The 26472-nt window shown below is 36.4% G+C and overlaps 1 protein-coding gene across 1 annotated transcript in view; it reads left to right on the top strand.

Annotated features, from left to right (window-relative positions):
* The window catches only part of SH3RF1 (SH3 domain containing ring finger 1), a 75911-nt gene that overhangs the window by 19433 nt on the left and 30006 nt on the right, over positions 1 to 26472 (top strand). Inside the window, exons 3-4 of the mRNA XM_065736302.1 lie at positions 18681 to 18956; positions 20284 to 20379. Of these exons, the coding sequence (XP_065592374.1) occupies positions 18681 to 18956; positions 20284 to 20379 (372 nt within the window). The remainder of the gene's footprint in view (positions 1 to 18680; positions 18957 to 20283; positions 20380 to 26472) is intronic.

Consider the following 26472-nt stretch of genomic DNA (forward strand, 5'->3'; position numbering starts at 1 on the left):
ATTTTTTGTTGTTAATATCTTCACTGCTCTTATGCAGAGCTGTGGTCAAGGAGGATTGTTAGTCTGTATTGCAGGATGTGAAAATGCCATTATTATATATTAATTGAGGAAATTGAATGGCATTTTTGTTTTTCGGTGCTTAAGATGAACAAACATTTTTAAGTACTTTTTCAAAGACATTTGCAAAGAAATGTGGTCTTACTCTGTTTGGTCAGCTAATGCTGGCTCAGCTGGAGATCTGCCTTTGTCCTTTGGCTTCAGAAGTAGCATTAGCAACAGTGCAAATATTTTGTGAAAACTACTAGTGCAGGAAAGGGTTATACCTTTACTAAATGATTCCTAAGGGAAAGGTCTTTATGGAATGAAGGATACGTGTGGATTGATCCAGGATGGCAACACAACTCCTTTTCCATTATGAACTAATGTGTCCCGCTCTCTCTCCCAATGTATATATGCTCTTCTGAAGACGTAAACAAAAGTGGCAGGAAAACTAAGGCAATAATGAGTTGAAATGTGCTACAAAGGGATGAATGACATTCCTAAGGGAAACAAAGTAGGAGGGCAAGGCAGAGGTCATTTAAACACTGGACAGTAGCAGCTATTGTCTGCTGGGAAAATGGAGGGCTAACAAAAGCCTATTCCTTCTCAACAGTTTATATTCCCTATTACAAACGTTCAGGGAAAACAAAACAAACTCTAATCTTTGGCACTCAAACTGCGTTTTTCTATGAAATGAGGCTTTTTGCATGACTACAGAACTTACACCTACTCCAGAGGAAGTTAGTTATCTTTTGACAGTGTACGATCATTTCTCTAATTAGACTTTGAGGGATTGGATTGGAGAATTGTGTATTTTCTAAGTCATGCATTAAAGTAGTCCCTTTTTGACTGTGTCCAAAATGTTCTTTAGTAACACTGGCTAACTTCTAAACTAATCCGATATTAGCCCACAAGTTTTGAGAAACAGGAAAATAGTTAAATCTTTTTTTAAAATGAGTTGAAATATAATAAATGCACAAAACCTGCTATAGTAAGAATGCTGACTACCATTATAGTGACAAGCAGTTTGGAAGATGAGTCTGTATGCATTGCCATGGGTGTAAAGGGATATTTTTAAATAATCATTTATTTAGAAAGTCTTTCACAAGCTGTGTCTTAATGTAGTCAGGAACTATTGCATTAAGTATTTTTGAGATACTGAATGTTTTTTCTTGAATTTCCTGACATAATTTATTTATTTTTTGGAGTGACCAGAGTCTCACTGCACATCTGGAGATAGCTGATTTCTAATTCATAGATCCTTTGAAATGCAAATGTACAAACAGTATACAGAAAATAGCTAGCTGATGGGCATTAGCTTTGCATTTTCAGTTTCCCACCTCAAATACTGTAATCCTAACTATGAGTCAGACTTCAGAATACTCTGTGAGATTAGGAAAGTGCAGGGTGAATTTAAATGGCTTATTTGAAAGAGCTTTTTTATAATATTAACTGAGTAGATTTCTTTTTTACTATTGAACATTAGGAAATACATTTGCAGAGCACAATTTTTCCATTTTTGAAATAGAATGTGGAGGATGAAGGGAGAAATAAGGATGTTCTTGTTTAATCAAAGGTGAAAGTGTACCACAGTTGCAATTTTTTTTTTACCATTTTGTACTTAAAACTCAAGCGTAATCTAAATTTTAAAGATTTCCTAATGAAGTACAGATAACAATGGCCTATAAGGCTAACCCAGTGATTCAGTTCCATCTCAGTTATCCTCTCTCCCTTTTGAGGAAGACATAAATGAGACTGTCCATGAGGGAAGGGAAGAGTCTTATCTGGGCAAGGAAAGGGTACAGACTGAGAATAAACTAATTTTAAATGTGTGTAAGTTCGTTAATTTTAAATGTGTACAGCCAGTTTCTCCTGGGCAATTCTCATATTTACACAAACTTATCTACAGCTAACTAAAAGTTCAGTTTATGTCAGGGAAGCATAGAAGACTTAAAGCAAGGGATGAATTCTATAATCTAATGCATATCTATGGGATGTAAATAGTGCTTTGTTACAAAAACTTGTGTTTGAGTTATTTTAATCATGCACGTGTTTATAAGCCTTCCATCCTGCAAGGCTGCTTAAGCTTTTTTTTAGCTGGTCTGCTGAGCCAGAATGGACTGGAAAAGGCTGCAAACGAGAAATGCAGGGAAGGAATTAGTTTCCTCCAAAGGCCAATACTTTTGAATCTGTTATCAGAGAAGACTGAATCCAACAACCAGTTCACTGTGGACAGCCACAGATGTCAGAGGCTGATAAAAGCAATACTGCTTAAAGGGAGACCCATCCAAATCTCATCTCAAGCATCCTAGATAAATAATTCTTTCATATTTTCGCTTATTAAAGTTTGGAAAGGGAAAGTGTGCTTCCTCTTCACCTGTGGTCCATTAGTAGCCATCTGAGTACTTCAGGTGTTCGTAGTGGTTGCATGATGTCTTGCATTTCTCCAGACTTTGTAGTTAAACAAATTTAAGTGCTAAGTAGTAACGTATTATTAATTCAACAGCATGCAGTAGTTTCCTGTTCAGAAAAAATGTGCGCATTGATATTCATGTTGAAGACATCTCTGGTACTTGTTCTGGGTGTTGCTGAACACTCACTGCCTGCTTTCTGTATCCTGGGAAGGAGAGCTGGAAGAGAGAGCAACAAAACAAGTCACCTAAAAGGAACAAGGGATTGTGTTAGCTTTTTGCTTCCATGTGAGTCAAGAAAGTTACACCACTCCTTCATCTCATCAGCATTTATGAATATTTATAAGTAACAAGATATTGCTTACCATAATTAAAACCTTAGTAAGGTAAATTAAGACTTAGTAGTTGGGGTTGGTCAAATGATTAGGACATGGAGACGTAAGACAACCAATCAATTGTAAGAAAAGAATATAACAGTATCTCCTCTAAAAACTAGAACAGTGATCATGTAATTGAAGATTATAGTTCAGAGGGATAAGGTAAAGGTCTTAAGGCTCTATTAGCTCAGCATTTCTGACTGTAAGGACCTAACTCCCATATTACTGATTTTTAACATAAATTGCAATTGAAGGGAAGAGGCTGTAGAGGAGTTCCCTTGTGCCTACATGTTAAGTTCTACTAAATAACTACTGCGACTATTGTTGGAGGAGTTGCTTTGCTTTGAACAGAAATGTCTTTTATCTTCAGATCCCATTATAAACATCGGTAGGTGTATAACAGTCTCTGCTACTCACTTTTCCATCTCTCCAGGGAAATTAGCTTATTACCTTTTTATTGTTGTCTGGACAGGTTAAGCTAAGGTTGGCATCATACGGATTTTGCTGTATTTTTAAAAATCCCTTTGGTTAAAAATAGGTGGGATAAGGAGAACTACTTAGATTCTACAACAGGTTGACTTTTGTTGAGCTGGTGACTGACTGGCAGATCCAGCAATGTACCAGTATGATTTATGAAATTCATTAAATAAAAAACATTAAATAAACAATTTGTATTTCAGACTTCCTCAGGATAATGCAAAAAGTTGACATTAGATTCAAATCCTTATTTTTGTTACAGTGTGTCCTATTGATAGCTTTCCTCTTAAATATAAAATGGTGTATTACCTTTCAGGAGAGATCTCTTAAGTTACACAGGGCAGAGCCTCTCTTACCTTTGTCCTCTAATTTGCCACACATCCTTTACCTATCCTTCATTTTTTCACTTGGGTGTTGGGTTAAATTCCACAAATAATTCGCTTTCTGATGAAATGCATTAAGATGCTGATTATCTGAAAGCTATCTCTGTTGCAAGTCCAGATTTCCATGGCTCTGTTGTTTGTGCTTCATTGCTAAACAAACCAGAATTGAACATCTTACGTTTCTGAAAGTGATGAATGTCAGTCACTTCATCAGAGTAAATGCTGAACTCCTTGAGGAGTAGATTTGCTCGAGTAATTTGTGAGGGTATAGACCTGGCCATGGGGGTACTTGTGCTGTTGAAGCCTTTTTGGAGGCATCTTATTCCAGGCTTACAGAAACAGCTTAGCTAGAATCCTTTCCTACTGCACTTAGTTGTATCTGGTGGAAATGAGTGAATCACAGAATTGTAGGGGTTGAAAGGGACCTCTAGAGACCATCTAGTCCAACCCCCTATTCCAAAAGCAGGCTCACTAGGCCAGATTGCACAGGTAGGCATCCATGCGGGTCTTGAATTTAATCTCATAAAAAGGTGTCATTAAAATTATCTTTTAAGGTGAGATGTGATGAGATCATTGTCTTTGCTTACGTAAAGTAGCTTAGTACGTTCTGTGTTACAAAGCATAAGCTGTATTTTTTTATTTTTATTTTTTGAAAATCTGGAATTAAGTCTACTTTGCTGACTGCATGTTGATGTGATGGAAAGTAACAATTCAGAAGAAGCAATAAATGATTTCCATGGAATGACTTCAGTACTGTTTTAGAAAAATATGCACTTTGATGTATTCTGTGCCAGAAGGTGAACTTTTATGTGGCAGGATGCAGGTAGTCCTGATCCATACTGAGAGACAGGTGAGTAACAAGTGACCTGTGGAGCTACTGGGGCCTCTTGCAACTGTGCAGGACAGGTTTTGAAAGCTGTGCAGGTTTCCCAGTGTGAGCAGTGTATTAAATGTCCTTATTCTCCGTGGTCACCATGTTACACATTGCACAAGTGGCAAGTTGAGATTTGCTTCTATTTTTGTGGTGAACGAGTTATACCATGAGACAGGAGCAGTATTCTTATCTTATTCATGCAGTAGTGAAGCAGTTACTGCTCTGGAAGCACTAGGGCCTGAATTTTGGTAGTAGCCTCTTGCAATGAAACTGAATAAAAGAAAGTACTGCTTTTATTCTTATCCATCTACGTTATTTCACCAATGTGAACGCACGCAACTTTCTGGAAAGGCATTTAAACTTTTAGTCCTCTTCAATTAAGAGATTTGCTTATACCAACCCTGTGGTAAACTCCAATGACTCCTTGTGTACTGCGTTGGCTGCTACCACAGTATTTTGACTGCTTATCACTCGTCCCTTGCCAGCAAGTTGGAGAAGAGACACCTCTGACTGGTGCCCAGCCGTGCATGTTGGCACCACAGATCCAGCAGCCACGGGGAGCATGGCATGAGTACGGCACTCAGCCACTCTGTGTGCCTGCTTGCTTTAATGCAGCTCTGTGGAGAGGGGAGCAGAGCTGGCCAAGGCAGCAGGGATTCCTTTTCAAATGTAACCAAGCTAAAAATTGCTTTTGGCTCAACAGCAAGCATGGCACATCTCAAACAAATTGGAGTTTTTCATAAAGTCACGATTGGATCGTGGAATTTTCATCCGTGTTATTAAGGTTTATATTCTAACTCATGCTTACAGCAGATGTTAATAATAACAGTTATTGTGTAGAACAAGTTTCCAAAGTATGTGTGGCTTTTATTATTATTGTCTTTAATATTTTAAGAGAAAATCAAGAACATGCTTTTGAAATGACAGTGCTGATTTTTAAAATATGGTTGCTTCAGATACTAAGTTTTTATGCTAACCTCTTCTGTATAGGAATCAAAGACGTGGAGTTTAAACAGAAGATTGGCATGCAGTTAATTTTAAAGTCAGTGTTACAGATGTAGATTGAATTGGTAAGGAATATTTTTAATGGCTTCTCGTATTTAAATAAATAGCATTTCATAAAAGCTTCTGTCAGTTGCAGAGAACTGAGGAAACTGAACTCTACTGTGTTACACATCTGGCAAAGCTTTTACTTGTAATTAGCTATTGGACTTTTTTCAGAGGCCATTGTGTTATGTTTATGCTTACAAAACTATTAAGTGAACTCCTAGAAATTTTATTTATTAGTGTTGTGCTTTTTAAGCTGAGGAGAGGCTGTATTGCATATCTGAACCTGCTAAGCTGTAGTAACTTCTACATTTAATTGGAAAAGCCAGCTGTCAAGTCTTATGTTACTAAGCTGTCCAACTGTATAACTCTGCAAAAACTGTGTATATTTAGTACTCCCAATTGAAAGAGAAATAAAAAAATAATAGTGTTAGGAGCACTGGAGACATCATGTTGCTGAGCTTGGCCATTCTTAGTTAAAACTAACTATCTGCTGTTCATCTGAATTTTATACTAAATATAAGCTGTTAATTTACACATAAAAACAGCATGGAAGTTAAATTTGATGACTTGAATAATGGGACAATAGGTTTGGTTTCCTTTAGGTAGTGTTTTGAAGTTCCAATGTGGGTTTTTTTTCTGATGCATAGGTGTTACATGCTGATTGCAGCATTGTGTGTATGCTGCAGAGCAGCATACCTGGAAGAAGCATGGTGTCACACTCATTTTTTTGGAAGGCTACAATATTGTTTCTGCTGCAGGATGGTTGTGCTGCTGCCTAAAATGAAAGTGGCCTTTACTTTCTTAATTATATTAAGACTGTTAAGGGATTCAGAGAAAACTCATTTAAGTCTATTAATAGAGAAGACTGGAGTTTTTCTGAAGAGGAGACAAAGTGTACTTTGAATACGTTTGCTAGTAGGTGTCTTCTTTCATGTACTCCAAATTTCAGTTAAGAGACATTAGAGAGACTAGTCAGTCTCTGATACTGTCAGTTGAAACATTCAGAATAGAGTTGGAGAGCCTCCAAATTCATGCCTAAGGAAAAAAATCTCATTTGGAGGTAACAGATTTTGAAACTACAGCCCTTTTTTTCTTTTTTCCAGAGCTAGAAGGTTTTTATCTTTATTTTGAATACATCAGAGAGTATATTTAAATAACAGCGAGCCCACTGTTTTGAAATATTAAAATCTGAAAATGACTGGAAATCACAGAAACTGGAATGATGTGCCAATTTTCATACGCTTCTGGAATTTGCAGTATTCGGAGTTACTCATGTGCTACTTATGTGTAAATGCTGCAGAGCTTGTGCTGGTGTGACTTGTTCCTTCTGTTTTAGAGAAGAAAACTTGCAGTACAGCAATGATAACAGCAATATTGATGCAACCATTCTGATCTGTGAAATCCTAACTTGGAAGATACTTCCTCGGGGTTTGTTACTGATAAAGAGAATAGGGGAATTGCCTCCAGGTAGCTGCAAGCAACAGCTTGTCGAATTGTAAGTATTGTTAATGCATTTAGGAGTAGGCTGTAGGTATTCTTACAGTCTGTCTTCTATCTCCTCCAGGATTCATAACTGATATATATATGACGAAGTATGATCAGCAGAACTTAGTATTTGAGAGAAGTTAATTTGCTGGGAAACATGAGGAGACCTTAAATAGTATTTCAGGAAAGAAGAGAGCCAAGAGAAATTATGCCTAATTATATGTCAGCTCTTTAAATGATTAAAAAAATCCACCCTCAATGTTACATTAAGGAAATTAAACTGAAAATTTTCAGGATAACAGTCTTATTCTGAAGACCTTAAGCAACTCGATTATCATAATTTTAGTTTCTTAATAATGTAGGTGATTATTTTCCTGTATAGAATATAGCAAAATATGTAAAATATGATTGAAATATAACTTCCTGGTCTGGGATCTCAGTCATTTTGGCTGTTGTAATGAAGGTAGAGACAAGTAGTGGTTGCTTATAAAGACAGTAAATTCTATGAAGTATTAGCAACTTCTGACTTGGTAAGTCAAGAGAGCTACCACCCTACAGCGGAAAAAACCTGAAGGTCGAGTAAAATTAAGGCTTCTATAACAAGTGAGAGAGAGAGGGTATAGTGATTAATATGGATTACAGCTTTATGTAATCAGAATGGTGATGATAAAGGACAGGCTAGAACTACCAAGAAACAGTACAAATACATGAAGGACTGTTTGTCTGTGATGTCCTAATGATGTCAAGTCAGAAGATTTAGGATGGACTGCTTAATTGCAGTCATCAGCATTTTGATACTGTACTTTCCAAAACTGATCAGTTCAGATGCTAAACCTCAGCCTTCCTAGAAAGAGAGAATTGAGTTGACTGGCAAGAATAATTCGAATCTTAAGATAACTTGATAGGGAGAACAGTTAGGAGGAATGCAGGAGTTTTGTTGCATACAAGTTGTTTCACTTGGAGCTCATTGAGGGAGGGTTTGAAGAGTGTTTCACTTGCAAGAAAGTTTAATGTATGTGACAACTACATGTTTGTTGGCTTCATATCACTGTTGTCATGTCATGCACCTACAAGAACGTATATTCATGACTTTCAGTTCAGGACAGCATTTCTCTGTCAACACTAATTCACACAAATGTGCTGAATGAAACAGTTACCAAGTGTTTATTATTGTAGTTGTGATCCATAGGGTTTTCGCAGTGTTTATGGGTTGTTGGTGTTTTTTTTTCTTTTTTTTACCTTAAAGAGTAGTTGATTGATGTGGTTTTGTCTAGATGAGGTAGAATTTCATGTGAGATCTGAGAAAAGCCAGCTCTGGTAGTGGTGGGACCCCAGGCTGCAAGCTCTTCTACCAACATGGTCAAAACAGGGACAAGAAATCACAAACAGATGGTTGAGTTTCAGTCAGTCTGAGCAAACAGCTCGAGGAGTCATCTTGCATCAGGCCATGCAGGAGTCTAAATCAAAGTCCTCAAAAGCAGCACTAACAACATCTATTTTTCAAATATATCTTAAACAGTTTAGTAGCATGAGTACTTGAGAGAGAATTAAAGCACCATCAGCCTTTCATTATCCTATCTTAAGTCTTGGCTCCGAAGCAGAGCTTTCCATTATAATAGATTATGATTGAACCACATAATTAAAATACTTTTTTATCTAAATGGGAGAGTTGTACATATTGTAAGCTGTTCTTTGGAATTTATTTGTGAGACATAATTATTCTGTGTTTCCTATTAAAGTAAGTAGATGGTTATTAATTTTGCTTACTGTGGAGTCTGAAGAGCCAGAGGTACTTATGCAGTAGATCTTGACAGAGTCCTTAAAGTTTTAGAAGTTAAAATTGCTCAAGAAGTGGCAGTGCCCAAGTGCATGGTCTTAACCCACCGGAAAAGCTTTCTGTTTCCTACAAAAGAGTTTATGACACCTAGTTGGTTCTTGTTACTGAGAAGTTTTACTGTCCTTAGAAGGCAAGTTTGGGGGAAAAAAAAGTCTGGGTAACATAGAATTAACTTTCATGGAATAAGCTTCTAGTAGGGTTAACCTGGCTGGAATAAGAAGTGTTTTAATTATTCAAAGAAGATCATGACATATATCACATCTGAGAACCAGATGACTGAAATCTTCTTTAGGTTGAGAAAATTTTATTGACATTAGTCATATATAGTGTGAGTGGGTCCACTTGATACTGTAGACTTTGTGGTCATATCCTGTATTTTTTTCAGACGTAATACATTTAGCCAACTCTGTTTTCAATGAATGAATAATCATCAGATTTATTGTTAGAGCATATTTTCCATTTTATTTTCATCAAAAAGTGGTGCAGTTCTTGCAGTTTAAGACTTCTCCAAAATGGAAAAAAAAGGTAAGAATGTACTACTTATAAAGCTTTATCATTCACATAACCAGTTCACAGAATCACAGAATTGTAGGGGTTGGAAGGGACTCGAGGTCATCGAGTCCAACCCCCTGCCAAAGCAGCTCCTTAGCCCAGGTTGCACAGGTAGGTGTCCAGGTGGGTCTTGAATTTCATCTCTAGAGAAGGAGACTCCACCACCTCTCTGTGCAGCCTGTGCCAGTGCTCCGTCACCCTTACAGTGAAGAATTTCCCATTCACATTTGCATGGAACTTCTGTGCATCAGTTTGTGACCATTTCCCCTCATCCTGTTGTCACACACCGCTGAGAAGAGTCAGGCCTTGTCCTTTGCCTCCTGCACCTTATATATTTCCTCTGAGTCCTCTTTTCTCAAGGCTGAACAGCCCCAGGTCTCTCAGCCTCTCCTCATAAGGGAGGTCTTCCACGTCCGTTGTCATCTTTGTAGCCCTCCGCTGGACTCTTGAGGAGATCCCTGTCTTTTTTGTACCTGGGAGCCCACTTGATTAAAATGAATATATATAGAGAGATGTTAATTTGTGGCATGAATATAAATAAAAACTACTAGTAGATCTGAGACAGCTAATAGTATTAAATATGAATCTACCTTTGTTAGTTGAAGAAAAAATGTAATTTTCATTGAGCTGGATAAGAGAATGTGTTTATATCGTAGGCAAATGGGAAAAGTTGACTAATGTTTTCTAGTATTTGAAGGTTAAAAACACAACAAAACTCGTGTAAACTTATTTTTCATAAATGCAGAGACTGATGAGTAGTGATACAAGTCCAGGAGTTATTTTGGACTTCATTTTACAAATGACTGTCAAGTTCTTGTAACATTTGGAGAGGTAAAGGACTTGTAGAGAATTTTGTCTAACCATAGGGTGCAGCCGGTGTTAGAGTGCTGTTTGAAGAAGAAAAGATGTGTACTTTGAAAAGGAGGGCTTCTTCTGAGGAAAGGCTTTCTGCAGATAATACTCTGTACCATTTTGAGGCAGTATCTACCAAATACAAAAAGAAAAAAGATGGGTGAAGATTTCCAGGTGAAATAGTCTGTAAACAGAAATGTGATATAATCTGTTATAACACCACAGTAATGATTTACTTGTTATTCTTGAATTTCCTTGACTTTCTGTGCTGAATGCAAATACATTAACTGAAAGACCATTGTTGTAAATAGTTAAAATATTTCTATGCTCTGTGGCATTGTGAAATCTGTCCTTTGGTGTAAATACTACAGTGTCAACAATGTACCAGTGCCATTAAGGACATTCTGGAGCTTGTTAATTTGGATGAAAATTTGGCCACATTCCACTGGATTGGTACCTTATTTAGGTATTAGTTCCCTCCTAAAATCAGTGGTGAATCTTAGAGGAATGAAGGGTTAATGAATATTCAGTGGTGGATTTTCTGCCATGCTTTCAGAGCTGGTCACGTACTGCTGGAAATGGGTTTGCTGGGTGAGGGAGTGGGCTGGCACCAGGGCCCAGGAGAACAGAAGCCCTGGTCTGGGTAAGGCAGGGAGTGGGGTGGGCCTGGTGGGAGGCAGAAGAGACTCCTCACTGAGCACTATTTCACAGTGGAGGGTGCAGGGAGGATGGGAACAGGGACATGTGAAGCTTGAGGCATTTGGCAGCCCTTAGTGTGTAGGTGTGGAACTGATGAAGCCAAAGCCTCCAGACCTGCAGCTGCGAAGGATGTGGAGGGCAGCAAGAGGGGCCTCTCTTAAGGCACAGGAACAGCAAAAGGGGAGTGTGGTGATACATGGTATGTCTGAGAAATGCCTGTGTCTCAATTGATAAACTTGAGACACATTGATTAGTTTTGCACTCTACGCCAATACTTCCATACTAAAGCTGTTTGTTTGAGCAGTATGTAACATGAAGTGTGGTGATATGTTTCAGTATGCGTAATAGATTCAAATCTCTTCTAGTGGGACTGCGCTCAGCAGAAGGCACACGGTAGCTGGGCCCTTCATATACCTTTTACAGTCTAGCTTGGATTGTGAGGTGCAAACTCCAGCTTGTCATTGCACAGAAGATAAATGTTAATGTAGCGTTTTTCAGGGTCAGTCAGCTTTTCTGTTATAGTAAGGAACATTTCTTTTGCAAAAACTGCTCAATTTGGCTGGGATTAGTTGCCTTTTCAAAAGACCAACCAGCTGCTTCAAGAAGGCAAGAAAAAATTAAAGGATACATATAAATAAATAGCAAATATAATTTGTCACTCACTCTGTACACACAGCATACATAAAGATCTTCAAGGAAGTGATAGGGTCTCAGGAGACCTGGTATTGCTTCCAAGTCAAGCTTAGCAGAAGTCTCCCTTGACAAAAGGTATCTATCTATGTGACACCAGACAGCAGTGTGTGACAGAAATATCAAGTTCATCCAGATGATTTGATAAGCAGATGAACATTTACAGAATGCTGAAGGTGACAGGAAGTAAACTTTAAAACACTTTATTGTCAGGTAGTAGAGTGTCAGATGTTATCTTTTTCAAGATCCAATTCACATAAGAGGGGTGTCTGTGATTCGTTTGTGTTTGTTTTTTTTTTTTTAATTTGGCAGAATGGTTTTAATTTTTGTCCTTATGTTGTTTTGGCTTTAACACCTGAACATGATGAAAAGCAAAATATGCTCAAATAAAGTGGCAACCTTAATAGAATTCCATAAAAAAGATGCAGCAACCTCCTCATTTATTACTTTTTTCCCATTGCCCAATTTTAGGCTGCTAAGTATTTCAGAGATTGAAGATGTGTTTCTTCATCCTGAGTTCATCAAGAATGAACTTATAAAGTCATTCTCTTGTTCAGAGTCACTTTTGCTGGCTTTGCTTCTTCTGTATCATGTTCAGACTCCTCACCTTCAAAGCTCAATAAGCCTTTGCTTTCAGCAATCTAATTTCTCTCCTTTTTTCTTCTAGTTTTTTTTTTTTTTTGTATGTATGTCTTTATGTGTGGAATTCCCTCTGCTTTTCTTGGTGCACTAAGTAAACATACTGGTTTTCATATCACAGTGAGCAAAGTTTTGTTTATGCTCATATTCTAAGTGTAAAAGCTTTTAGAACCGTACAGAGTGCAACTCTCAAATTATTACGTTGTTGATAAAACCTTGGGGGAGGGGATTTGATACTTATGCTGAAGCAGCAGTTCCCTCAAGCAGGGACAGGGCCTCCTGTGCTTCAGTGCTCTGTTGGTAAACCAAATGTTGTAATCTCTTCTGCATTAAGTAGATTAACTGCTTTTTTTTTTTTTTAGTGTGAGCAAATAATGTGTTTTGTAAAGTGGTGTTTTAAAGCTTGGATTCATGAAAGAAAATGTGCTGAGGAAGCTGGCATTCTGAAGGCACTCAGTTTTTCATTTTGAAAGAAGTTTACAAAAACAGAGATTGCACAGAAAGTGATGCAGCGGAGTGCCTTTGGGAACCTTTGTAAAGGTCCCTTTCTAACCTTCTGTGCTATTACTCCGATTGTTTTTGCCCTAAGGCAACATTTTTAAATTCCTTACATTCTCATGTATTCCAACTTTTAATTTCAACACCTTTGTGGGAGATAGTTTCACATACTTACGGCAAACAACCTTTTATTTATTTCTTGACATCAGACAGGAAAAATATGCCAAAATATTTTCTTCTGTGTATGCTAAAAACAGTTAAGTCAGAGGAAGCAAAAATGTCTTTCATAAACCAACTCTATTGCTTTGAGTTACCCACTGGTAGTTTACACCAAAAGAAGATATGAAAGTTATTTGGGTATGGAGAGGTGCAGCCCTAATCTTCAAAGTGCAAGATTTTTCTGATCCTGTCTTGTGGAGTTCTGCTGAAAGTTGCCAAGAGCAAATTTAACTGATAAAGGACTTGTAAGAGTTGGGCAGCCAAAGGGCTCTAGCAGTACATGCAACTCCAAGCTGTTAAGGGTCTGAAACCTGAAAGTTAACATTCTTTACTTTGAGTAGTATCCTGATACATCTAGTACTAGAATGGGTGTCAAGAATCAGTTTAGAATAGGAAAAAAAGTGTTTTGTGGTAGCTAGCTGTTAGCAGAGGATAGAATTTTTGAAGATCTACTAAAGAGACCTGAACCTGATCGTTGAGTTAAATAATTGTAAAAATAGTGTCTAGTTTCTTCATTAGTCTAGTATTTTTCCTGATTGATTTGTTTAGCTTCTCCAAAAGTATAAAAACTTTGTTGATGAGATTGTACTAATTGTCCTGCATCCTGCTTTTTTTTTGAAGTTTGTTTCAGAGCTCTGATGTGGGGCACTGCCAATTTGCACAAAGATGGTGGATTTCAAGGGGTAATGTGACTAGCTAATTTTCTCATGATGCTATTTGTTTAAAAAAGCTGAATAAAGAACTGTGCAAAGTGTAATGTAGGTAGATATGGTGTTTCAAGACAACTATAAAATCTTTTTGGTACTTTAAATCAAATGTGTGACTGTCTTATAACCTGAGAAGAATGAGAACTAGTACAGCTATCTCATAAACAAATAGAAATGGATGTAGTTGCCCACATTAACATTGCCTACTTCCCTAATCTAGTGAGCTGTCATAGGAAAAAAAGTGAGTTGTCATACACTTTTTCATGATAGTCAGCAATAGTAATTCACATCACGTGAATACCAGAGGTTTGTTTTTATGGATACTGCAGCATTCTGACAACCTGGTAGAACCTCCTGACACAGAAGTATCTTTTTCATCATTTTTACTGCAGGTAATTCATAAGCTCTCTAACTAGAAATCATTTCATTTATGCTCATGACCTCTGCAGTCTTCCAAAAAAGTTCTGGTGTTATCAGAATGTAAAATGCATTCCACTAATAATTTAGTATTGGGTGCAGGTTAATGGTGCTTCACTGTAGCCTTTCTTTGAGCAAATTTGACCTTGTTTGTGTCATTCCTTGAATAAGGAAAATAAAACAAAAGTTTTGTTTTTATGATTCTTCTTGGACAATGGAAACACTTTGTGTTTTAGAAATCAAAAAGAAATTGAGAGATTTAGTTGAAAATGTTAAACATCTAGGTTTGTGTTTTCTGTAAATCTGGCTGTTCAGATTTGTAGGTAGGACTGAGTATTTTGGTAAACATGAAACAAGGCAAGAAAGGAAAAATGCATATCTAAAGAAAAATGCAATTGAAGGATCTAAGGCAAGATGAAGGAGAAGGAACTAGAAGATTAAAAGAAACAATACTCTCATTGAAAAGTTTTTTTTTCAATGGGAGTCAAAAGATGAAATCTTTGGGCTACCTGCATCTGCTGGAGTACATACGTGCAAAGAATTTGCTTGACCCAAATCTGCCCTCTAAACAAGCTGACTGCATGTTTACTGCAGCATGTTAACACCTTTCTTAAGTAAAGACAGTTTTTACTGGTAACTGAGTGTTGTACAATACTGATTCTCAAGGCAAAAAAAAGTGTTGCTTTGATAAAAGTACTTCTATAACACTGCCATATTTGTACTTACTATTACCCTGTCATTGGAGATTTTCAGAAATCAATTTCTAATCTTGTGTTGGTTATTAATGTGCTTGGTTTAGGAGCTCCATAGAAAAGCAAGTAAAAAGAGAGGAAGGAAATCCCATTTTTCTGCCTTTGCCTGTAATAAAATCGGAAATAACTGCTGATAATTAAAGATCCTGTTATAATATGGATCAAAATGATGGTAATTCCCAGTTTTGGATTTTCCCAATGAAAAGGCAGGGGTTACATAGGGAAGCTGGGCATAAAAATTGTTGCTGAGTTGTCTTTTTAGAGGCAAGACAGTGCTTCGGTTTTGCATTTAGACAGTTCCAGAAAGCTTTTTTGTCTGTCCCGTGCTCTGTAAAAAGAAGACAGCCTGCTCACTTGGAGGCACTCAGTGTCTGGGAATCTGGTATAGCTAGAAGCTCCATGGATATTGTATCTAAGTTCATCTGGTTCAGAGGGTCTCTCAGGACACATTGCAGCCTGGCAGCAGGAGAAATCCGTCTTGGAAAGGGATGACCAGCAGTGCTGCAGTGGAGGCTGGTGAGGAGAATTGCCTGGGGAATGCTTTTCCCAGTGAAGTAGGAGTTGGGAGGCTATTCTTGTGCTCCTCAGCTTACACCATTTCTCCAAATGAAAGAAGTTACACAATGAGCCCTGTTTTATGCCAGTGTAAGCATATTTACATTTGGGCTTCTGCCACAGAAACTTCTTTTTAAAAGGAAATTGGATCTCATGTTTCTGTGGAATAAGTTTCTCTTGGCTTAAGCTCATGAATAATATAAACAGTTGCGCACTGTCCGTTAAAAAGGTAAAAGTAAAGTTAGAAATAAGGAGACTAAAGAGAAAGCGTAAATCCACAGGGAATTCTGTAAGTTTCTAAGGCAGAGTATCTGGATGGGAAGAAATAAAAGGAAGTGTAAGAAATCCTAGCCTCATATAAATAAATGCGTATGCACTTCCTGATATTCTTGTTGAGCTGTTTGTTTTGCCATTGTATTTCTTCTGTAAAGGAATCTTGCAAGTGAAAAATTATGTATATCTATGTCTTAGCTAAAACTAAGTTTAAACTGTTTGTATGTAAGCAGTAGCATTGAAAATGTGAATAAATATGGAATATTAATAAATATGCATAGTGTAAATATGCATAAAGATGACTGAGGGAATAATTCTAAGAAATGTGTTTTACATGGACTCTTTCTGAGTTTTTTAATTTAATTTTCTAAAATGTTTTTTGTCTCTTTCGATTTCTTTCTGAATGAGCTTCAGGGTAAATGGCAGCTGTAAACCTCAGGGCAGCCTGCAAAGTTTTTCTTCCAAAGCCTTCCTTTCATGTGTAGCCAAGTGAAAGGCAGCGTGAGCTGAAAACTCTGGCTCAGTGTTATCGCTGCAGCTGGCTATGGGGCTGGGAGGCTGGGAGGCTGAGCAGCAAGGTTGTCTGGTGCAGCAGCCAAGAGCTGTGGCAGCCCAGAGGACTGTGTCCTGAGCACATGTGCCTGTGTGCACCCCGTCATGCCTGCTTCAACCTTGGCCTATTGCAGAAGGCATTTTCTGTCTTTATTTTTCTGATTGTTTAAGCGTTTATCCTTAGTTGCTGGCAGCTGACTGAGAACAAGTTTGTATTTTGTTGAAGGTTGTTCTTTTGGAGACTGTTTTTATTTAATGCTATGAAAAGGCTTTGGAGAAACTCGGTCTGTTCATCAGTAGTTAATTCTTTTAGGCTTGATATGAAAGTGCAAGTGTATAAAATACACACAGATGTTTGTGTGTTTGATTGAAGCTTCATTCATGTGGGGCTTTGTGATAAATGCAACATCGAGTTCACTTTGACATAATCTGTTCCACTCCTATTCTGGTTTTGTTTGTGTATCCAAAAATGTTTTTTTTTTCTAAACAGTCTTAAGAGTTCTTCCCCACTACAGGAAGACAGGTGACTTTATCCTGGGACACCTACAGTTATTCTTCTCAGTGAAAGACACAGACTGTCTTGTCATAGCCACAACCACTGGGTGCAGTTTTCTACTACTGATGTTCTTGGGATAATAATCTGTGAAGAGCATCTGGGTTTTTTTTGTTAGTTTGTTTGATTTACTGTGGAAGGAAATGGATGAACAGACCAGTGGTTCCTTTGTTATCCAGAGGCATGCTTCTTCTGTGGCCCTGAATTTCCCTTCAACCATTTAGTGCCCACAAATTCTCTAGCTAATATCTTTGTCTTTTTCCCAGTCTGGTCTCATACAGGGTATGCCCTCATTGTTTGTAATGTGCATCAGTGCAGTTAAGTGTGGTCTGGAAAACATACATTATTTTCATCAGCCTGAAGATCTCCAGATTTTTGTGAACAATTATGTGAATAGCGATAATATAAAGGATTTAGTGTCCATCCTAGTTGTTATAGAATGAACTGTGGCCTGCCTGTATTCCTGTGTAAATCAAACTCATCCAAAAATCTGTTTGTGTATGTATATATTATTATCCTTTGACACTGATATAGGAAGAAAACTGTAAAATAAGTTTACGAATAGATAATACTTTTAAAATAAAATTATTACTGTGATTGTAAAGTCATGCACAGAATGTCAGAGTCCAAAGAAATTGGATTCCATTGAAAGATAAAATTTCAAATAGTAAATATGAAATAAATTATCAAATACTCTGCTTTCTGACTAACAACACAGACTTTGAGTGGTAATTCCTTCTGAGGATTTCCTGGTATTGCACACCTCTTGAGATAGATTGTACACTGCAATTGCACATGCACTGTGATTGTAGAGGAGAGACATACCATCGTGTAGACCTTTCTGAGTAATATTACCAGCACTGAGTTTCATTGCATGTCTTTTCTATTATATCTTTAACGCAATTCCATAAAAAGTACTGTACCGTAGTTGACTATAAATGCTACCTTTTTTATGGAAAAACATCTTGGTAATGCAAGTTGCTGCTGCTTACATTAGTAAGGGGTTGCACTCCCTTCTATATATTTATAATTAGAGAGATAAGAGTTCTGAAGGAAGTAGCTCTAATGCTGGACTTTTATGGTTCATTCTTTAAGGAGGGATGACAGTATTGTTTTGTAATCCTTGCATGTAGCACTTATCACAGTATTCAGATACTACAGAGGAATTGGAGGAAAAGACAAGGATGGTCACTTTAAACTGTTTTATTTTTAGTAATTCTTTTTAGATATGTTTGGAAAATAAATTATAGTGGTTGTTCAGGATGAAAGCTCTCATCTTTAATAAAGTGAGATTTGTTTTTCAGACTGGAAAACACCTCCCTTATGTCCTCATTGTCATCATTAATAAGCAAGCCAGACAGGCAGAAAACGTGCCTCAGAGGTCTCACAGCAAATTTGTTATTCTAATGCTGTATTTTCTTGCAGAATTTTTCTGTCATCTCTGTCACGTGGTCAGAGTAGTTTCCACTACTGCTGCTTTCCTCCTCCCTTTTTTTATATATTGAACTGATAAAGCCTAGTGCTTTTGCATATAAACATCTAGGTGCAGTGGTTTTTATTTTGCTTCTTTTGTGTCTTGTAATGCTGCAGTGTTGCTAAAAAATAGAACTGAAACTCTTAAGACAAAGTCAGTAGAGTTACTACAAGTGACATAATTATATTATGTATAATTTTACTTCTCAGTTTTCTATGTTTACTTTCATTCATCACTCCCCAAAGAATGTAGTATAAATTCTGTTTAGTGATAGTTAACCAACTCTACTAATCTTTTCTTTTTCTTATTCTATAGGGTGTACCTCAGTTACCATGTGCCAAAGCACTGTACAACTATGAGGGAAAAGAACCTGGAGATCTTAAGTTCAGCAAAGGAGACATCATCATTTTGCGTCGACAGGTGGATGAAAATTGGTATCATGGAGAAGTCAATGGCATCCATGGCTTTTTTCCTACCAACTTCGTTCAGATTATTAAACCTTTACCTGAACCTCCGCCTCAGTGCAAAGCACTTTATGACTTTGAAGTAAAAGACAAGGAAGCAGATAAGGACTGTTTACCGTTTGCAAAGGTAAAATCTGAATAAAATAAATATTTTCTTTGAATAATTTCACTCACTTAGAAAAGAAATAATAAAATGTATGTAGTCTTGTCTAGATTTTTCATGGATCTATACAAATATGAAAAGGGCAGATAATTCTGTAGGTATTTTATTTCTCTTACATAAATTAGTTTTGCATTCCTTTTCTTCCTAAGTTGCATACATTTTCTCTATGGTTTAGTTTTTATAGATGCAGATTTTCATAATTGCAGGAGTAGCATTCTTAATTTCTAAGAAATAACCTACATTATGAATTAAGTGTTCAGTCTTTGGAAGATAGTAATATTCTTCATATTCTCACCTATACATATTGTATGATTTTTAGGCTCTAGATACTAAATACAAAGCACTAATCTTTGTCATGATATTATCATCACTAATTGCCTTTTGGAAGATATGACAATCTTAAATTGTCACTGTTCATCTTTTAAGGCTATGTTTTAAGAAGAATTAGACATCTTCCTTTTTGTGTTTCTGATTCTTTATCAGATTCCACAAAAATGTTTCAGGATCAGATGTGACCTAATTGCATTTTCATCCTTGCCTATTAAAAATGGAAAGGATGGCTAATAATTCTAAAAGCAAAAGGTTTTATCTTTTCATGTGAAAACCGTACATGTGGACAGGCAGTGGTTTTTACTATATGTAGCTGTTAATGTTGAGGATGGTTGTCATTAGCTTGTATATTTTGATTAGATTGTAGGCAAACTGTATTTTTTGATCCTCAGTCATGCTTGAATTGGCATCCTATGTTTCCACATGCTTTAACATATCTGAAACAAAGATAAATCTCAGTATTGCAATGTTTTATAATCACATGATGCTGTTTTTAGGTCATGCTGAAAGCCATATCAAGAAATGAAAACTCAGGATGTATCACAAAGGAGCCTTGCCACTTACATGCTCCTAAATGTTTAAGTAGAAAAGCAATGTCTATGGAGCGTTACTGATAATGAGTCAGCTGAGATGTAAGAATAAGTAGGGGTCATGGATTAATGTGAACATTTAAAAAGGGGATTGATTGAGTACCACAGGCTAAACATGCCTGGGAGTCTGTTATGAAAGGCAAAGTCAAATGTCTGAGGTTGGCTGTGGACAGTTAGTTTACTTTCATCAAAGTAGGAAAAGGAACACCTGGAACAGACATCAGCCCCAAGTATGGCATATTTGTATTACAGAATGTTTTCTGTGTGGTTTTTGTCCCTGTATCACCTTCTCTCATCATGTACTATGGAGGGAAATTTAATGAGAAGTTTAATTAGAGTTGGGAGACATTAATTGCTGTATGTTCCCACAGGATGATGTTCTGACTGTAATTCGCCGAGTGGATGAAAACTGGGCAGAAGGAATGCTAGCGGACAGGATAGGAATATTTCCAATCTCATATGTTGAGGTGAGTTGTGCTATCAGTAAGGTTGTGCCCATTGTGTACTTCATCTTCTACAAATGAAGTATTGCAATTAATGAATAGCATTTCTAAAATAGTGGGTATTGTTGATGATTCTAAAGTAACGTGAGATAGACTATTCTGGGTCTCAAATGATTTCTAAGATCTGTGTGCTTAGTTTGGGGAAGTTCATGTCTTCACCAGTTGAACCATTGGTTTTTACATTGTCATTTGATATCTGTTTTCATCAAATGAAATTGGAATGAAAGTGTTGGAGGCAGGTAATGTATTTACTTGTTAATACTGTGAGTTATGTAGTCAATCGCAGATCACACTTAACCACAAAAAGAAAGCAGTCAGCTAGGCAGAAAATAGTGATACTGTCCCTCTCAAACAAAATCAACACAGCTAGAAAGTTAGAGAAGATAGGCTGTTGAGCAAGCAAAGCATTGTATTTTATGTCAGATAGACTTGCATAACATTTTCTGTCTTCCCGCATTTCTTGAGGTAGTGCTTGAGAGAGTCTCCCCCAACATTTTAGGGTGTCACATTTGAAAGCTCTTTATCTTCTGTATGAGTAAGTAATTAAGAAGTTTCTACAACTGCAACAGTAGTTACTGTAATCTTCATCGCAGAAAGATACAGAGGCTAGGAATAGCGTTTGTCTTTTTCTAGTAGGTACACTGTGGTTATCTGTTAACAGACTTTTTGCACCGAAGTGACTTTGTTTAAATAAATGAGATGGGATGATAAAAGGAAGCATTTTCACATTATAGTTGGGATGAGAAATTTGTACCTTATGTCACAGGAGAAATGTGTAACCATATTATGCATTCAGTCAGGTGTTATTAATGCAATTCCTGAATTCCCTGCAGAGATGGGAACTTGCTAAAAAATAAAAATAAAAAAACCATACTGTTTTCAGACAACATAGAATACTTTCTTAAAAAAAGGAAAGATGTGTGTATTCATATTTGTAGGTTGGTTTAAGGATCTGTATACCTGGGGAGGGAAAACTTCAAATGACTTAAAAATAAAAACTATTTCTAATAATAAATCACAAGAAAAACATTTCGATCTTGAACAGAAGACAAAATTGAACTGAGAAGAAGATTTCAGAAGCTGATTTAAGATATTCTTGCCCCTGGCTACTCATTTCTAGCTCCTTGCAGTTAACTGTCTCTTCAGCTCCAGCTAGCACAGCTTTTTCTGGTACATCTTTGAACTAAATCACTTGAGTCAAGCAAGTTAGAAAAAAAATGTTCTCTAGGGCTGCCATTTGGGCTACCTAGCTAACTGTTCAGATCCCATTTCTATGAAAATCTGCAAAATGGAAATTTACTTTTGAAAGCAGTTTATATAAAAACGATAGTCACAAAATTTCACAGTTTCACTTAAATTTTCAAATAAATTCTATCAGCTAAGAAAATGTCTTAAACTAACCCTTTTAGATAAACTAACAGTTTTAGAACAGGCACAAGCACTTTTATACGCAGTCTCAAATCCTAGTATCGTTTTGAGAATCTAGAATGAACTAAATTACAAAAGCAAAGGACAGTGGAAGTTGGAAGGGACTGTTGAAGATCATCTGGTCCTGCTCATGGAAGGCTCCCCTAGGGTACATTACCTAGTCCCGTGCCCAGATGACTATTGACAATTTCCAGGGAAGGGAATTCCACAAGCTCTCTGGACAGCCTGTTCTAGTATTTAGTCACCCATACAGTAAAGTTTTTCCTCACATTCAGGTGGAACCCAAAGGGTTACTTCAGATCATGTAGGTGTTTTTTTGTTTTTTTTTAAATATATATTGACCTACTTGTATACCAATTACTACTTTTGTACTTAAATACTGCACCTGCTGTAATGAAGAGCAGTGAGCTATGTCAAAAAATAAATGTTTGAAGTTTGGAATTTTTATTTTCCAAGATTATGTAACCATTGCAAACAGTTGATGGAACCAAGTGAACTGAACCATTCATAGGTACATTATATTATATTTATTATATATGAAGACTAAAGTAATTTTTTTTTAGTCCTTTTGGTATGTTTTTTTAGATATATTTACTACTCCTGTAATCATTACCTGTTTTTGTCACAATGACAGATGCATCTCTGCCTTGTACATGTCAGTACATATTTTTTAATTATTTTTTTGATCACGCAGTAGCTGCATTTACTGGAAGTCTTAATGGCTTCTGTCATTAAGTTTAAAATGAGTATAATCTGTCCTGTTTATTCTGTAAGAACTTAAAATATGTCTTGCACTGTGATGTCATGGATGTCATCACTTCAGTTATCTTGAACTCTGTGATAGACTCTAATTGACTGTGTTTGTGGACAAAATACTACCTGGAAGAATATCCCCTAATTCAGTGATTGCCAGTCTGCTCCATTCATTTATATAACGTAACCATATTAAGTATGTGATAATAATAAAAGTTAAGACTGACAGTGGTTTGAAAGGTATTTTAATAGTGATGACATTAAGAGAGTAATTGTAACTGACTCTCAAATCATTGTCTTTATTGGTAGACCCATGACACTGTTAAATAATCATTTCTCTCTCTGAGTGAAAAATAAATACTGCAAAACATTACTAAAAAAGAATGTCTGTTTTCTAAGAAGGAGAAATGCTAAGACAAAATACTAGAAAAAGCCCTCTAGCTTTATTAGAGTAAGTCCTAACAAATATTATCTAAATGACTAAACTTTCGACTGGCAGAATTTCAACATATTTACTTTAAAAGTAGATACAGTTCTGAGTAGAATATAAATTAATTGGCACATCAAATTCGATAGTTTGATGTGGATTGACATCTAGTAAGCAGACTCAAAATCTAAAAACTATTTAATTTATTGCAAGTCATTGAGAACTCTTGAAAAACAGCTAGAAAAATACAAATATCCAGAATGGAAATAAGACTGCAAAATAAATCATTTTTCAATTAAAATGGCAGTAGAAAGTAAAGACAGCTCTCGTTTTCCCAACTTAATGGGAACTGGGAAACACCTCTTTATTAATCTATGTCCTCTAGTTTTATTTATAAGCGGTCTTTCAGAAGTACAGTGAAGTACTGTTAGCTGTATCTTGAATGCTCGTTGTATAGCTGTGAGTTTAAGCTGCTACATCCATCAACTAATGTAACATTTTCAAAAATGGTAAGATAAGATTTTATGTACCTACTGTGTCATGGTTGTTGTGTTTTTTTAATTAGTATCTTTTCCAGTACTAAACAAGAAGTTTCAAAACTTTTTTTTAACGTTTCTGTAAATTTCAGATGATTTTTAGATTGGATTTTTCTTAAACATTATACTTACTAGACTCAATAAACATTATACTTACTAGACTCAACTTTCTATCACTGTTAGATGGTGTGATCTAATGGAAATAGTTTCGTAGCAATACTGACTCAGAAGAATACTTAGACTCTTTTGGCTGACCGAAACAGAAAATCTATGCATGAAGTGGATATTTTATATTATGCTTGTACCCTGAAATAGTTAGGTTTAAGTAGAAAATGATAGTCAAATTCACATAATATTTGAATGTGGTAACCTTAGCGTTGCCATTTCAATAACAATTACCAAGTGTTATAATTCTGATCAGTTTACCCTACAAAAATTGCAGTGCAGGACTCATGAGTTTATTTTGGAAATTAATATAAACGCAGCTCTGCTTCTGGCTGTCAGCTGTTGAAGTTTTGTAAAATGATTCTTCTACTGGTTTGGACAGAGTATATTCTGAAACCTTAATTACAAAGCTGAATTTAGATTTCTAAGCTATTACCTGCCTTCCAGGGGGGATGTTTAGCAAGAGTAGTAATGTAAGTGAGGACAATATTTGCCTCTGGTTGCACTTAGATTTTGTTTGAAAATACATGGGTGAAAGTGAAATGCAGTATAGGAGGTTGTATTTGACCAGCAGTGTTGGTGATGGGGGAAAAACAGCTCCTTGATGCGTGATAATGGGGTAAAATTCTGTGAGTAAAAATTCTGGATGAAGTATAATGAGGATGACTTCAGGGAGCAGGCTTTGATTTAGTTTCAGAAGGCGATAGTATTTGATATTCCATCTGTCTACACGTGAATGAAAAGTACTGGAGTTCATTTGTTAAATAAGTGAAGTAAAGCACAAGTAGAAGGCTGGTGGTAGCCATTTGTGGTGGTCTGCCTGATCCTTTCTCCAGACAGCTGCAAGGAGATGGAAGCCCTGACCCCTGCAGGGCCATTGAGCTGCTTTGAAGCCTGCTGACTGTGCTGTTACCATCTGGGAAATTGTTATATTTCCTGGGGATTGGTGGAGAGGGGACTTGGTTTTCAGGTGACTGGATAAGGCAAAGATTTTATTAATTACAGAGTAAAATTATGTGAATGTGAAAGTTAAAGGTGTTTCTATTTAAATGTGTCTCCTCAGGAAAACCTATGATAGAAAGTAAGGAAATAGATGCAGGGGCATTTGTTGGAGAAAGGAATACTGTATTCAAACACTTGGTAGTAGTGGCTAGCCATTTCTTTGGAAATGGCTTTAATTTCCCAACAAATGGATGAGGTATATTCTCTAAAGTACTGTTGTCCTCAGGTTGTTTCTTTGAAAAGGCCTGCCATCCATTCACAGCCATCATTAGGTGGCATGTTACCATCCTGTGCTTGTTTCTGGCTTTAAGCAAGATCATTGTAGTGCTCATATTTGAATCGTTCCCATGAGCAGGCTTTAACTTTTCTCTAATGTTGTTTTCTTTATAAAATAACCAGATTCTGCAGGCATTATTAGTTTCAGGAGGTTAACAAACATAATTAGCTGTAACTGTGGTGTCCCAGGATGCTTCTGGCAGTGAGGCTTTTTTGTTTTCATTTTGTTTTTCACTCATGGGCGATCCCTTTTCTGATTAGATAATTCCTATTTTAGAAGTGTGTACTGTCTTTCTTTTTCCAATCTATGTTATTTGTGAACAAAGTGTTAAATGAGTGATAGAGAACAGACTGGATAAGTTTGCCAGTGTTATAAGACAATGTGAAATACACAACGGATTCTCAGGTAGGGTGTGGAGAACTCAGTTTTAAGTTGAAAAATAGAAAATGACTACCAGTACAAAATACAGAAAACTATTAGTCTATGAAAAGCCTGCCTGTTCTTCCATGTTGAAGAGTAGGTAGCAGAACAGTCTTTCTTTGGGCCTATTTTGCTGTTTGTTTCATATCCTTCAATCTCTTGTTGGTGTTCTGTGCTAAAATAATTGTTTTCACTAGTCTTTTAAAAGTATGTACAATCTAAATTTAAAATTCAACAACAGAAAAAAGTAAAAATACAAATAATGAATTTATGAATTAGTTGTAGAAAGCTGCATGGATGCTCTATATACTATATAGACAATATAAAAATATTTTATCTGTATGATTCATGCCCAGTGGGAGGAAAACCTAGTGTTTACACTTCTCTCAGGAGTGTTTATTACTGTGCCATGGTTCTCTACTATTCTTCCTTTCCAGCTACATTTTAAAGAACCAAAAATGTGAACTAGTATGAATCTTTTCTGTGTTGTCCTCTTCATATCCTTTTTCAAACCCTCCTTTGTTCCCATCCTCCTCTGTACCATGTTGTGGGTTCTTTTTCCTTGTTAAGGCCTTTCATAACTTCATCTTTCCTGCCTTTATGACCTAACAGGTTTTTATGTCAGTTCCTCATTGTTCAGTAATTCCCATTTTGGTCCTTGTTTACTTCTTCTGTCTATGCATGTAATTTCCTCTAGAACTTGTCTTTTAAATACTGTTTGAAAATCTTTTGTTTATTTAACGTATTTGTGTGTGTATGGTGCGTATGCATATGTGTGTAAGCATATGGTGTGTATACACATATGCATACACATTTTACCACTTTATATTATCTATTTGTTGTCAGAGCTCAGAAGGTGTTCAGAATATAAGCTACTGACATTTCTATGACACACACTTAAGTCAGTGTTGATACTAAAATGGTTAATAATGTGAAACTTGTGTAGAAAAATGTTGATGGGACAGATACTTCAAAACTCCTTATGAGCATAGTTTGGTGTCTTAAGATTTGTCGGAAAATAATGAAAATAAATAGAAAAAATACATTGA

This window comes from Cyrtonyx montezumae, unplaced genomic scaffold, assembly GCF_038088225.1.
Source record: "Cyrtonyx montezumae isolate F1298 unplaced genomic scaffold, pur_monq_1.0 scaffold_2, whole genome shotgun sequence".
Classification (NCBI taxonomy): domain Eukaryota; kingdom Metazoa; phylum Chordata; class Aves; order Galliformes; family Odontophoridae; genus Cyrtonyx; species Cyrtonyx montezumae.